Source organism: Lipophrys pholis, assembly GCF_963383615.2.
Source record: "Lipophrys pholis genome assembly, chromosome: 12".
NCBI lineage: Eukaryota > Metazoa > Chordata > Actinopteri > Blenniiformes > Blenniidae > Lipophrys > Lipophrys pholis.
In genome coordinates this window covers 12315718-12327925 of record NC_137641.1, presented here as the reverse complement: position 1 = coordinate 12327925, position 12208 = coordinate 12315718, and the positions used below count along the sequence as shown (strand labels likewise).

Below are 12208 nucleotides of genomic sequence, written 5' to 3'. Positions count from 1 at the left end.
TTTGCCTGAGTGGTCAGCTCTGTGAGGAGTTACAGCGTGCACACTGCTTTTTCTAATTAAAGACCCACCGCCAGGCATTAAAGAAAATATCTATTTATTTATTTTTCATAGTGTACAACCACACAATAGTTAAATTACTTTTGTTTTTGTTATCTCAGAATGACCCCTTGATACTTTGTGAGAACCATGTTTTCAATTGCTCACCTTACACAGCCTTTGTGCTTAATGAAATAGGAAGAATTTCCTATTTTTAAGAACGCGCTTGTTACTAATTTCTATATTAATATTAAATAAAAAGTGTGTCACAATTTCATATATAATCTTTTCTAACAATCTTGCCAGGAATATATAATTATACAGAATGACAAACAAAATAAAATATTCTATTGACAAGCTCTCTTGTTTTGACGTGTAAATAAGACGGAGATAACCGAGGCAATATTTCATTCATTTTCAATGTTTGCATTTGTTTGTTTTTTGAGTTTTCACATTAAGTGGTTTGCAAAAAAAGACAAAAGCGCTTTCATTGAAAACGTGTTGGTGGGCGTCTCATTAGCTTGTGTGTGTGTGTGTGTGTGTGTGTGTGTGTGTGTGTGTGTGTGTGTGTGTGTGTGTGTGTGTGTGTGTGTGTGTGTGTGTGTGTGTGTGCACCTTCGCTTAACGACCTTTGTGAAAGTCCTATACTTGTGGGGTCCGATTTATATCGAAGGAACCTGAAGAAGACCATCATTTATTTATACAATTATGGATTCTGGAGTTAATATGTCATGACAAAGAGATAAAGATGAGGGTTCGAGACTGTCCTTCAGAGGTAATGTGTGTGCATCTCTGTCTTCTTGTATTCTAATGCCAAAAAACCAGGAGCAAACTTTAACTGTGAGACCGAAAAAGCAGGAACCTTAAATTCAACAGTCAACATGTGGTTTTAGAGGTGAGGTTAAAATGGAGTTAATGGACTATTAAGTGTATAAACACAGCGGCCTTGCATGTGTGCAGCAAGCTGCTTTTTCAGTTGTTATTGCAGCAACTGATATCAAATGCCTCATCAGTATGTTTAAATCAAGATTTAAGAGCTGCATTAAAAAGATCCAAGGTCATTCCCAGTCAACTACTATTTCATGAGAGTGAATACATACAAACAGGCTCATACTTCAGTATAAACGTTAACAATTGTGGGTAGTATTGGAAATGGAAGTGATACAACAGTGTTTATCTTACAAAAGAGAGGATGGGTGAACTATTCTGCATGAAAAAACCGGACAACATATGCTCCTCATGATTATCGGTGTCAAACATGGTGTAATGGAGTAACACCTGCACAGCCCACCTGCCAATGAGAGAGGAGTTTGTGTCCTTGGACCTTTAGCTGTCTGACTGTGTTTATTTCCTTGTTCTTGCACTGTGCCAAAATCCAAGGAAGGTCAGCTTTTACTAACAAAGTGCAGCCAAACTGATTGCACCCAGGTAATAGAACTTGTCTCAAGGCTCCTAAATCTCACAAACTTAATCAGGGAGATGTAGATGGACTTATTCTTTTTTTACAATACCTGCAAGGTGAAGTGGAGTTGAGTTGCGGCCCTGCGTGTCCCGACAGTTGATATTGTCAGGGCTGCATAACTTCTGCACTCTAGCCAGGCAGCCTTTCTTTGCAGCGTCGAGCAGAGCGGCGTCTCCTCTCAGCAGGTCCTGGATGTCTGTGTCCCCGTCCTTCACCAGGTCTAGAGGTGTGTTCCCATCCCGATTTTTCTTAGTGGGGTCTGCTCCGTGCTGGAGAAGAAGAAATAAAAGAAAGACGGGTAAGAAAAAAAGGCGGGGGTTTAAAAGAAATCGCACCCAGGTTTTCATGTCTTTTATGCTGATAAAGCAGGTCAAGTTGCTGTAGAAATGTAGATACATTACTAACACACTCTATATACTGAAATCTTTGAAAGCTTTTATTTAAAACTTGAAAAACAAGTAAAATAAGCTGTGTCAGGGAAAAAAAAACACGGCCACTTAGTAAGGAAAAGGCCTCGTTTATAACATCTATGCCTGAATTCACAGCGTCGGGACACAAGACGATACGAGAACATCATCAGTGCCTCGTACTTCAGCAGCATTTAAAAGTTGATATTGCTGTTGGACATTTTGATTAAAGGCCTCAAAGGCAGACAATGTTTCAAATACCTAACTATAAATTAACAAATTTTTGACTGTTTCAGTCTCCAGAAACATGTTTGCGACCACTTCTTAAACGTGGTGTAAAATGCCAACGAGATAAGTAAATGTTTAGAAGTCAAAACAAAGTTTTACTTCAATAATTGTGTTGCAGTGAAAGATTAGCCACTTTCCCTTTATTCTTAAAAAAACAAAAAAAACATCCTGTAAAATCCCATACGGTTGCGGCCCCGGTGGAGACGATTCACTTAGACGAGGAGGAGATGATGACAAGCGATGTGAGAAGAGGATGAAGGTAATCCACCGGAGAGCCGAAGAGTGGCAGAAATGAAAGTAGGTGGAGAGGTGAGGACGGGACACCCAGTGAAGTGGAAAACACCACACACCCCGGGGACCGAGAGAAAGCAGACATTTTCATCGCTCCGCTGTCTCTTAGGTTATGGTTGAACTCGTCAAATTCATTGTAAGTTCTGAGATGCGCTCATTAAAATTGAATGTTGTGGGACCAATCCCCTGGGTATCCACAAGTGGCCTGAAACTGTCCGTTGTACGTCTCACGCGGCTGAATTCTTTCTTTCTTTCTTTTAAAAAAAAAATCCCTCTCGTTCTGATTTTTCTGTCCTGTCTCTACAGTCTAATCCCCTCGCTGCAGTTGTAATCATGTCTTCTCTTGTAATTTATTCTCTATCCAGGAACATGAGAGTAGAAATAATTGGGTACACAAACATAAACAAAAAAGATTTTTCCATTTGGGTTTGTCAACAGTGCAGAAGCATGGAAGCTATAACATATAAACAACAGCAGGGTTCGAATTGAATTATATATCAAATTCTTTAAAAATGTGTTTACAGGCCAGAAGAGGTGGTTGCAGCTCACTGAGCAACAATACAGATCTTAACGTATTTGCTTTATTTGTTAATCCATTAGCATGCTTGCATTCTGCTGCAACGTATAAGTGACGCTGATGTGAAAGTCATTGATTTGTTTTTTAAGCAGGCAGAGCGTCTGCACTCACAAATCAATAATCTTCGGTTTGTTTTGGCCAAATAAAGGACAACAAATGTGTTTTTAAGTGGGGAGCTGTCATAAGCGCACTCAACATGAGAAGAAATGACAAATTAAAAAAAAAGAAGTGAGGTCAAAACAGCGAGCAGGAAAAGATGGATGCTCAATGGATGAGAGGATGTACTTGAGACGCTCCTCCTGGCAAAGTAAGGCTTATAGTCTGTGAGATGGATCATTTCATACAAGACAGCACACAGTCCCCCCGATGTCAGAGAACATCAGAAGCACCAGCCATCCCACCCAGAGACCCCTTGATCCAACTAAGGGTTGTTGAGTTTCTGGAGAAGAGCTCAGCTGAACCGACCCGCATATCTTTCCCCCGTGGGAGCAAAGCAGAGTACCTGCAGAAAACTCAGGCATGCTGCTCATCATGCTCATTAAAATTGTATTATATCCTTACCTACACTAACTTACATTATTTTACTGCTATTCAAACCTAAATAATTTGCATTTAAAAAAATGAAATAAACAATAAAACAAATTAATACATATCCTGCAACGTTAGGATTTTAGAACTCTGCCGTGTCACTAAATCTATAAGAATGTGATAATAAATATCACAAATTAAATCCCAGACCATATTAAACTGTTTGTTATTGTCCTCCAACATTGTTCAAGATGCAAGAAGCTTCCCTAAATGTTCTAATTGAAAGCACAATGTTACTTCTCCAACCTTGTGACATTATTTTTTTCTTATATACCAATGATATAAATACAATGAATACAATCTCAAATCCTTCAAAATAAATCAGAATATCAGAGGCACCTTGATGTACTGAATGCTAATTTAAATGCTGCTCACATTGTAATATACAATTATGCATATATCAAATAAACTATATATAGAGTGTATACTAAATATATATATCACATGCTATAACATACAGGATCATATGAATTTAAAGATTGACCTATGATGATGCAAATTCCTTCAACGATCATCAGAGTTATCAAAAGTCATCCAGAGAAGAAAATGAAACAACTTTGATATCAATCAATACAAGTTGAGACAAAGCACTCAGCGTGCATCACTCATCAAGCTCTCGCCAGCATTAGAAGAGCCGTGAGAGGATTTGGCAGTGATTGAGAATCATTTTCCAGAAGCCAGAAATGTCTTCACTGAACTTCAAAGCAAATAGTTGTAAATAGTTATTGCTATTTTGGAAAAGAAATGCACAAGTATTGCCTCCACCCTGAGATGAAGCGGTCACATTAATATGCAGCCAGAGTGTTAATGTTAAAAGGACTTTGCTTGTGCGTTTCACTGATTTTACTTTTAAATGCGTTCACTTTTTCACATACACGCTCACACACCAACGATGAAAGCCGCCACTCAAAGTCAGGATTCAGTGTCTTGCTCAAGGGCTCAGAATATTTGGGAAATATTTTGGACCACCAGCCAAGCTTAGTCACAGTTACCCATAAGAAAAACTCTTGGTAAAACATAATGACACTGCAAAGATGAATACTAATAAGTACTTACTAAGTTACAACTGTCTTTTTTTGTTGTTGTAGATTATTATTACAGAGAATCTGACTGAAGTGAAGGAACAGAAAACTGTTCTTGTGTACCAATTAGAGAGTGATTTCTGGAGTAATGGTCACTGGAGTGTTGTCAGTTTATCCCTGAATCTTCATTAATATTCATGAGAGATTTGAAGCAATTCCCCTGAAATATTTCCAAGACACCTTATTAAAACAAATTGAGCAATGAGAGTAAACACAGCATTCAGCTCCTAACATCTCTTATCAGATTATTTTGACGATAAATTAAGATCAGGTGCAAATTTAAAAAAATGACTTCAAGAATTTGACATACAGTATTCAGAAAATTTGAATGGGGACACAGTAGCCTTGACTTTTGCAATATCCAAATTGTTGTGTAGACACTTAGAGTCAAAGCAGATACATTGGAGACACATATCCAACTTTACCATGCTTAAGGACATGATGCAGGAAAACACAGCAAAGTGAAGAAAAAGATGAATAATTATCTTTAACAGTAGCCAGTGTGATAGGGTTAGGGTTAGGCTCAAATATGTGAAACAAAAGGATCCAAATTGAATACGTCATTTCGCTTAACTGACAGTTTGTTTCTTGAAGAGCATGACACGTCACATGCAACCAAACTCTGAATCAAATTCACACAGACTCAGACAAACTAAATGCGAGAAGTAAATGATGTGCCCCTTGTGGGATCTTTTCTATCAGAGTAGAGAGAGTGAACGTAGGAGGGTTTTGTTATGGAGCACAAATCCAAAACAAACTGGGACAATAGAAAGTTGACAACAAAGAGAGGAGACAAAAGTCTCTGGAATAGTTTACTCAAAGAGAGAGAACAGTGGCATCCCGAGGGCACGGCAGATTAACACCAAAGTGCTGGGATGCTGTGGAAGAGCGCGTTAAAGAGGAAATAAGGGCACCATCTCAATATCCTGATAAAAATCCAAACTAAATATGCCACGATGAGTATCCAGCCAGAGCGTGGAAAAAAAGGCCAAACCTTCGCACCACTGTGGACAATCGATGATGTGTCCATTTTCAACCTTTGCCTCCAGATGGGCAGAACCAACCATCAGATCAGAGAAAGTGAAGCCTGGCGGAGCTGCTGTATCTCTGCACTCCAGAGCTCTACTAAGAGCACTGACTGTGATTTATCCTCACATGAGGCCGCAGCAAAGTTCACACACTGAGGCTTCATCTGCTGCTGTGTATGTGGCGATAAGGATAGTGACAAAAGTTACAGCCCTGAATGGTCCTTTGATAAACAAAACCTCGTCAGCTGTGATGAATGAAACAAAAGACGAAGAAGAAAAAAAAAAAAACAGCGTAAAAAAAGTTCTTTTGTCTGGGAAAGAAAAAAGTGAGACCATCACAAGGAAGAACAATCCCGTCTTTTAGCTCCCACTAAGTGAAACAGGCCTTATGCTTGCTGGACACAAAAACTAAATCTGCTGAGTCAGATGGTGGCGCTGGACATGTGCTGTTCAGCTTACAATAGTGCTGGTGTGCCTGAACACCTTGGGTTTCCTTTATAAGGCTTAACTTAACTCAACTCAAGTTCTTTCCGTTTGCCTTCGGGTCAATCAAATCAGCAAATGACACAACAGATCACATAAAATAAATCTTTTGTGTCCATAACTGATTATTTGAAACAACTCGAGAAAAATATGAAGGCCGTCAATCATTTTGACACATTGGACAGGGCAAATCTTTTGATTGTGGCTCTGTCAATGAAAATAACAGACAACTGGTCTGACACGACCTCTTGGTTACTGGTTAATGTCAAGCTTAATAGACTTAACTTTAACATGTCCAAATTATTGTCACTGAACTCCATGACTTAACTCATACAATATGACTTGAGTGGAGCTGGATTTAGATGTTTAACCTGGAAGCCATATAGTCACTGTGAGGCTTTCAAACACTTTCTGAATCCTGGAGCCCCTCAGGGCGGCATTCTAGGTCCCGTGTTATTCACAGTATTCACGCATGATCGTGACCGCCGCCTGAGGATCATCAAACGATCATAAAATCAAATGATGCATTTGATAAAACAAGATACAGCAGTCATAATCAATGATGAGATGGGGAAGTTTTCATATGAATGGACATTTCTATGATTTCGTTCTTTAATGACATTAATCCTCAAATGAAGGACAATAATATATAAGATGGTCTGTAGACAGGCCAATATGATCTGGATGAATATGAAGGATAACATTTACAGTGATCTTTTCATAGAGAGAGTCATGAGATCAAGTTGGATGTTTCAGTAGTTAATTTCAGGATGTTGGTCAGAACTGCTATTGTGATATTTCATGTCACTTGTAAAATAACTGTTTTTATATTAATGAAGTAACATAACATAAAGTATGTGATTTACATAAGTACGGGCTTCAGTATAATGAGTTCCCAAACCTGAAGGAATAACGATGATTAAACTTGAAAAAAGAGCAGCCGAGGAACAAAGATAAAAAAAAAATATGTTCCTTTTTCATGGCATTGGGGCAACTAGTAAACAAAACTATGACTTTAATGTGAGGCTGTTTAAGTGCCCATCCTTGTTGGCCTCAAACACTCGTGTCACTGATAATGGCTCCATAAACCAAGCAGTGGGTTGAAAACATTCAAAGCAGTTTGGAAAAATATTTACAGAATAGGATTTTGTGGTTGGTTAGCACAGAGAAAATTGCCCTCCTCAATACCGGATAACTAATCATCGCTGGTGATCCAATGAATCATTACTGACAAGCTAAGTATTGCATAAACATTTAATTACAAGCTCATAATTGAATTGCTTATCAATTAATCAAGCGCTGCTTTGACAAACAATAAAGGAAAACAAAAACAAGGACATGAGGTTATTCTTCAGTACACCCAAAAACATGTAACTGACAGTGACAGTCAGAGAAAGGACCCAGTGCAATCTTATAATATTGACTATTTGCCATTTTTTTGGTCTTGATGAATGAGTCAAACTATCACCAGCTACTGCTGTTCATTCATTTTGCACTAAATCACTGCCGCTTCCAGCACTGAAACATTATTGACTGCCTCAAGAAATATCCCAACCCTGTGGTATGTGCTTGTTTGTCCTCGGGTCCTCTGCTCTCCTGCAGAGTCGAAGCTTAGAAGCAGCTTTTTCCCTCAGAGCTGTCACCTTCCTCAAAAATGCCCCCCTCCCCCCCACCCACGATTCACTCTCTGCTACCCCAACTGTCATTTCACTGCATCATTGCACTTTTACCGTCACCACCAGCATTGTTCAGTTGTCGCTCGCCACAAAACGGCCAGTAATTGTGTACATGTGGTCCTTTTGAAGCCCCCACCCCTCCTCCTTTTTTTTTTTTCTACCAACCTGATAATCTCACGCTTGAGTTGCTTGGCCTGCCAAGTTAATATTTCTTCATTTTATGTGCTGCAATACACTTACCTCAGTTTACAACAATATCTAACTTTCCCTCTTTATTTTGCCTTGTAGAAACTTTATATTCTTTTTTCATGATGCGTTTTTAGTTAAAATTTCACTTTCTTGAATGTTTCCGATACAAACAGCTTCAAACTACATTTCATTGCGCAGTGAGAAATGAATTAATAATGCCTTGAAGTAAACATCACTCCTGCTTTTCCATGTGTGTTTTTTTTACTGCTTGGATCAGTGTGTCTGTGCGCATCCTGTGTGGATTCAACTGAGTTGATCTAATAATAATTTATGCAGCCCCATATGGCAACAACAAAGCAGTGATGTAACCTTGTCTGGAGGTGTTTGCGATAGGAAAAAACAAAAATGCACTGAGCTACAAAACTGAAACTTTTCACAGGATTCATTTAGAATCAAAGAGATGCGACAGCTCCATGTTATGCAACACATATTTGCGGCGCCGTAATCTGATTGGTCAGATTTTATCCAATTGGGGGCTGAAAATCCCAACGAAAACATGACAAGTTGATTTGCCAATTAAATGGCGCTTGTAACTGGCGATTAAGAAGGAAGCAGTCAAATCCATACTGTTGAATGTTTGTACATGCCGAGTACGAAACATAAATTGCAGCGTGAACACCGCCAGATGTCAATAATTGCATTAGTAACAGATGTTTTAGTATTATTTTGTAGTCAGCTCTCACGTCTACAGGCATGACTAATTTTCAGGTTTCAGTGAACACATCTTCCCAAGCATTGTAAATACTGTTCAAGGAAATTGTCTGTAGATAAGAACCGTATGCTCACAGGGAATTAAAGGTGCACAAAGAAAACTGTGTATTGAAGCTTGCAAACTAGACTTGCAAGCTTCAATACACCTTGAATTCACGTCAGTTGAAAGCAAATGACACGCTTACTGTAACAGGCACAGGAACAATAACAATTTTCACTTTGGAATGGGGTTTTCTAATTAAAGTCCACGTCGAGCCACCCCACAGAAAACATAACACACTTTACCGACGCCACCAATTAATATGACTCACCGCAATGGGATTGTTTACTGCTTTGGCACGTTCTCATGACAAATGACACCCAGATGGCAGATCTGAGGTTGAGTGTTAAATACTATGATTGTCAGACAGTGTGAGTCCCTTTGCAAGCAACACAATGGTAGATGGTCTGCACTTACAATGTGCATATTCAGCTTTTTTCAGATGTATTTTTCCTGATGTTATTTCCAGCGCTTCCAATATTCTGTTGGTTGTATTTGTTGATACGGGTAGCAGTTAAGTGTGGAGAGTCTGTGCACTTCATACCTTAAGCAGCAGCTTGCAGATCTCATATTTGCCCTTTGCGGCAGCTTCATGTAGTGGTGTGAACTTCCACAAGTCGGCCACATTGACGGAGGCTCCATGTCTGACCAGCAGTTCGGCCACCTCGTAGTGGCCGTAGGAGCAGGCATTATGAAGGGGAACCAGACCACTGCAGAGACACACAGAGAGCCATGTTCAACAAAGGCTGGTAAAATGTATAAAAAAAAACTGGAATTGTATGAGTTTTCTTGTGCTTTGAATTTGAATGAAAATGTCTTAAACTCTTCCTCAGTGTTCACACCAGAGCTCCAATGTCTCACCCTTTATCCTTTGCATGCACGTCAGCGCCGTGATGCAGCAGGTACTCGACCACCGACACTCTGTTGTAGCCGGCCGCAAAGTGAAGAGGTGTGGAGTGTCGTCCCTCCAGATCTCGACAATTCACATTCTGAGCCGTACATAAGGACTGCAGGGACACAGGAGACTAAAATGAATAGCAGTTGAGAGCTGTATTTTGACTTAACAGTAATAATTTTAGACAGTAAATATTTGGGCCAGTTAGTTTCTCATTCAAAAATTGTGGCCAATCCTTCGCATGCTGTTTTCAATATTTCTTTTAGGTTTTGTATAAAAAAAAAAAAAGGAAGATTGCGGGGAAATTGTATTTCTTTTGTAGAATGCCATGCACAAAAGCAAAGCCTAGCTCAGATAAATGGAACATCCATAGATCATTTAAAGTTTTTCCAAATATGAATTATTTTGCAGACTTTCATTTTATGTATTCTTTACGTTAATGGAGGTATATTGTACATCTGCCTGTCTGTCACTTGTCTTTTTTTTTTACGGCTGTAATCACAGGATTTCCTGTTAGGGATCAAGACGTATCAAACTATCTGATTGATCTATCCATCAACTCATCTTCTCCTTCCCACTTAGTGCACACGGGGTCGTGGTGGCAGTATGAAGACCAAAGAAACCGAGACATCCGTGTCCACCCGAGACACATAATCTCTCCAGCAAGTCCTGGGCCAAACTCAAGGCCTCCCTCCAGTTTGACGTGCCTGAGAGACTTTTAATGGGAGGAGACCACGAGGCATGCCAATTCGATACCTGAACCACCTCAACCGATGAGCAACAATATCCATAATCCAGCCCTGACCGATGTAAAGAAAATATAGAGAAATGGTTTCTCCCGAGTTAGGTTACATTTAAGCAGTAACTCCCCAGTGCTTGAACACAACCTAGAGTTTCTTAAAAATGTCAATCACCGGGGAGGCAGAACAGTTAACCCCAGTCAGTTCTTATATGTGCCTGCGAATAAGGTAGAAAGACGCGGACAAAAAGCCAGACCAGAGCTCCTTTCCATTTCTGTGACGATCCTCTGTCAGCCTGTCAAAGCGTCAGACTTCAGATGCCGACAGACTCTCTTCATCCAGATAACCCCATTACTGTCTGTCTGCGGGGGTGAAGGCACAAAGGGTTTCGCTCTACGCAAAATACTCCTGTCAAATACTCCACTGAATGTTACCAGGTGCTGACATTTGTTGCAGGGAGGTTTTTAATATAAGGATATTACAGTGAATCATGAGCGGGCCTGCAAATCAAACCTCTAATACTGGGGAGGAAAAAAGAGCAGCAGAGAGATGATAGAAAATATCTTTTTGGATGAAAAAAATGTGGCTTTTAAAAGGAACAAATGTTGGTGATTTTAAGTAAATACAAAGATATGAACCCACATTAAAAACACTTGATTCATAGTGAACGCTGTGCTCCTGACATTTAATAATATCAGTAACCGGGACTCCAAATAGTAACAACAGTCACAAAGAGCAGGACATTTTCATTTAAAAATAAAGGCCGTGTTCGTGGATGTGTAATTTTTGTCCAATAATAAGTTTATTGGAGATACGGTTTTAATGAGGCTATGTCATATTTACTTTACTCTCCCATCTGCAGCTCCTAACTCTCTCTTGTCTGCCACAGCATCATTTTTTAACGAACTGACCGCATTTGCTGCAAAGTACACAATTAGGTTTTCTCAGATTCGAAGACAAGATATTTAGTGGTGTTTAGTAGTTTTTTTTAATCTGAGCCAGTGTGCTCAACTTGTTTGGAAAGTGATGAATATCTCTTCCTTCAATGCAGTAGATTCTCAGTGTCACAATGTTTTTACTAGACAAATTTCCACATTATCTCTAGACTTTAATGAGGCAATTTAACAGAATTCTACCTTCTCAGAGCAAAAAACATTCCACAATCATGTGTCATTATGCACACCAAGGCTTTCAAGAGCATTCGCCATCAAATTCTCCGTCCATTTCTATTTGTTCCAAATGAAAGTGTATTGCATACGTTATCCAAAGAGTCTGTTGTATAATGCATGTAATGTACTCTGATGAAGATAAATAAGGATTTGAGGTTGGCTGTTGATATATGATTTAAAAAAAATAAAAAGCAAACATGATACCTTGACAGTGTCCAGGTCTCCAGCTTTCGCAGCTTCTAAAAGTCTGTAGTCCACATCTGAGTTTCTCACCGGAACATTCTCTGTAGAGACGCACACACAGCAGAGCAATGAAGAAACAAAGCTGGCAAATCTTGTTTGGTTGTCCAATGGAAATCACCACAATCGGTTAGAATAAACCCAAAAAATAAAGGACAGTAGGGCAGAAAATCTCTAACAGCCAAGGCACTCTAGTGGTTAAAGTAACTACAACCAAGCAATAAAGATATCAGGATATGGATGCCC

At 39.4% G+C, this 12208-nt stretch overlaps 1 protein-coding gene across 2 annotated transcripts in view; it reads right to left on the bottom strand.

Moving 5' to 3' along the window:
• The window catches only part of LOC308117975 (poly [ADP-ribose] polymerase tankyrase-1), a 99380-nt gene that overhangs the window by 14537 nt on the left and 72635 nt on the right, over positions 1–12208 (bottom strand). For both annotated transcript variants that reach the window (XM_080477113.1, XM_080477114.1), the window contains 4 exons: positions 11927–12006; positions 9780–9925; positions 9463–9628; positions 1548–1767 (listed from right to left, as the gene is read on the bottom strand). In XM_080477113.1, the coding sequence (XP_080333239.1) occupies positions 1548–1767; positions 9463–9628; positions 9780–9925; positions 11927–12006 (612 nt within the window). The remainder of the gene's footprint in view (positions 1–1547; positions 1768–9462; positions 9629–9779; positions 9926–11926; positions 12007–12208) is intronic.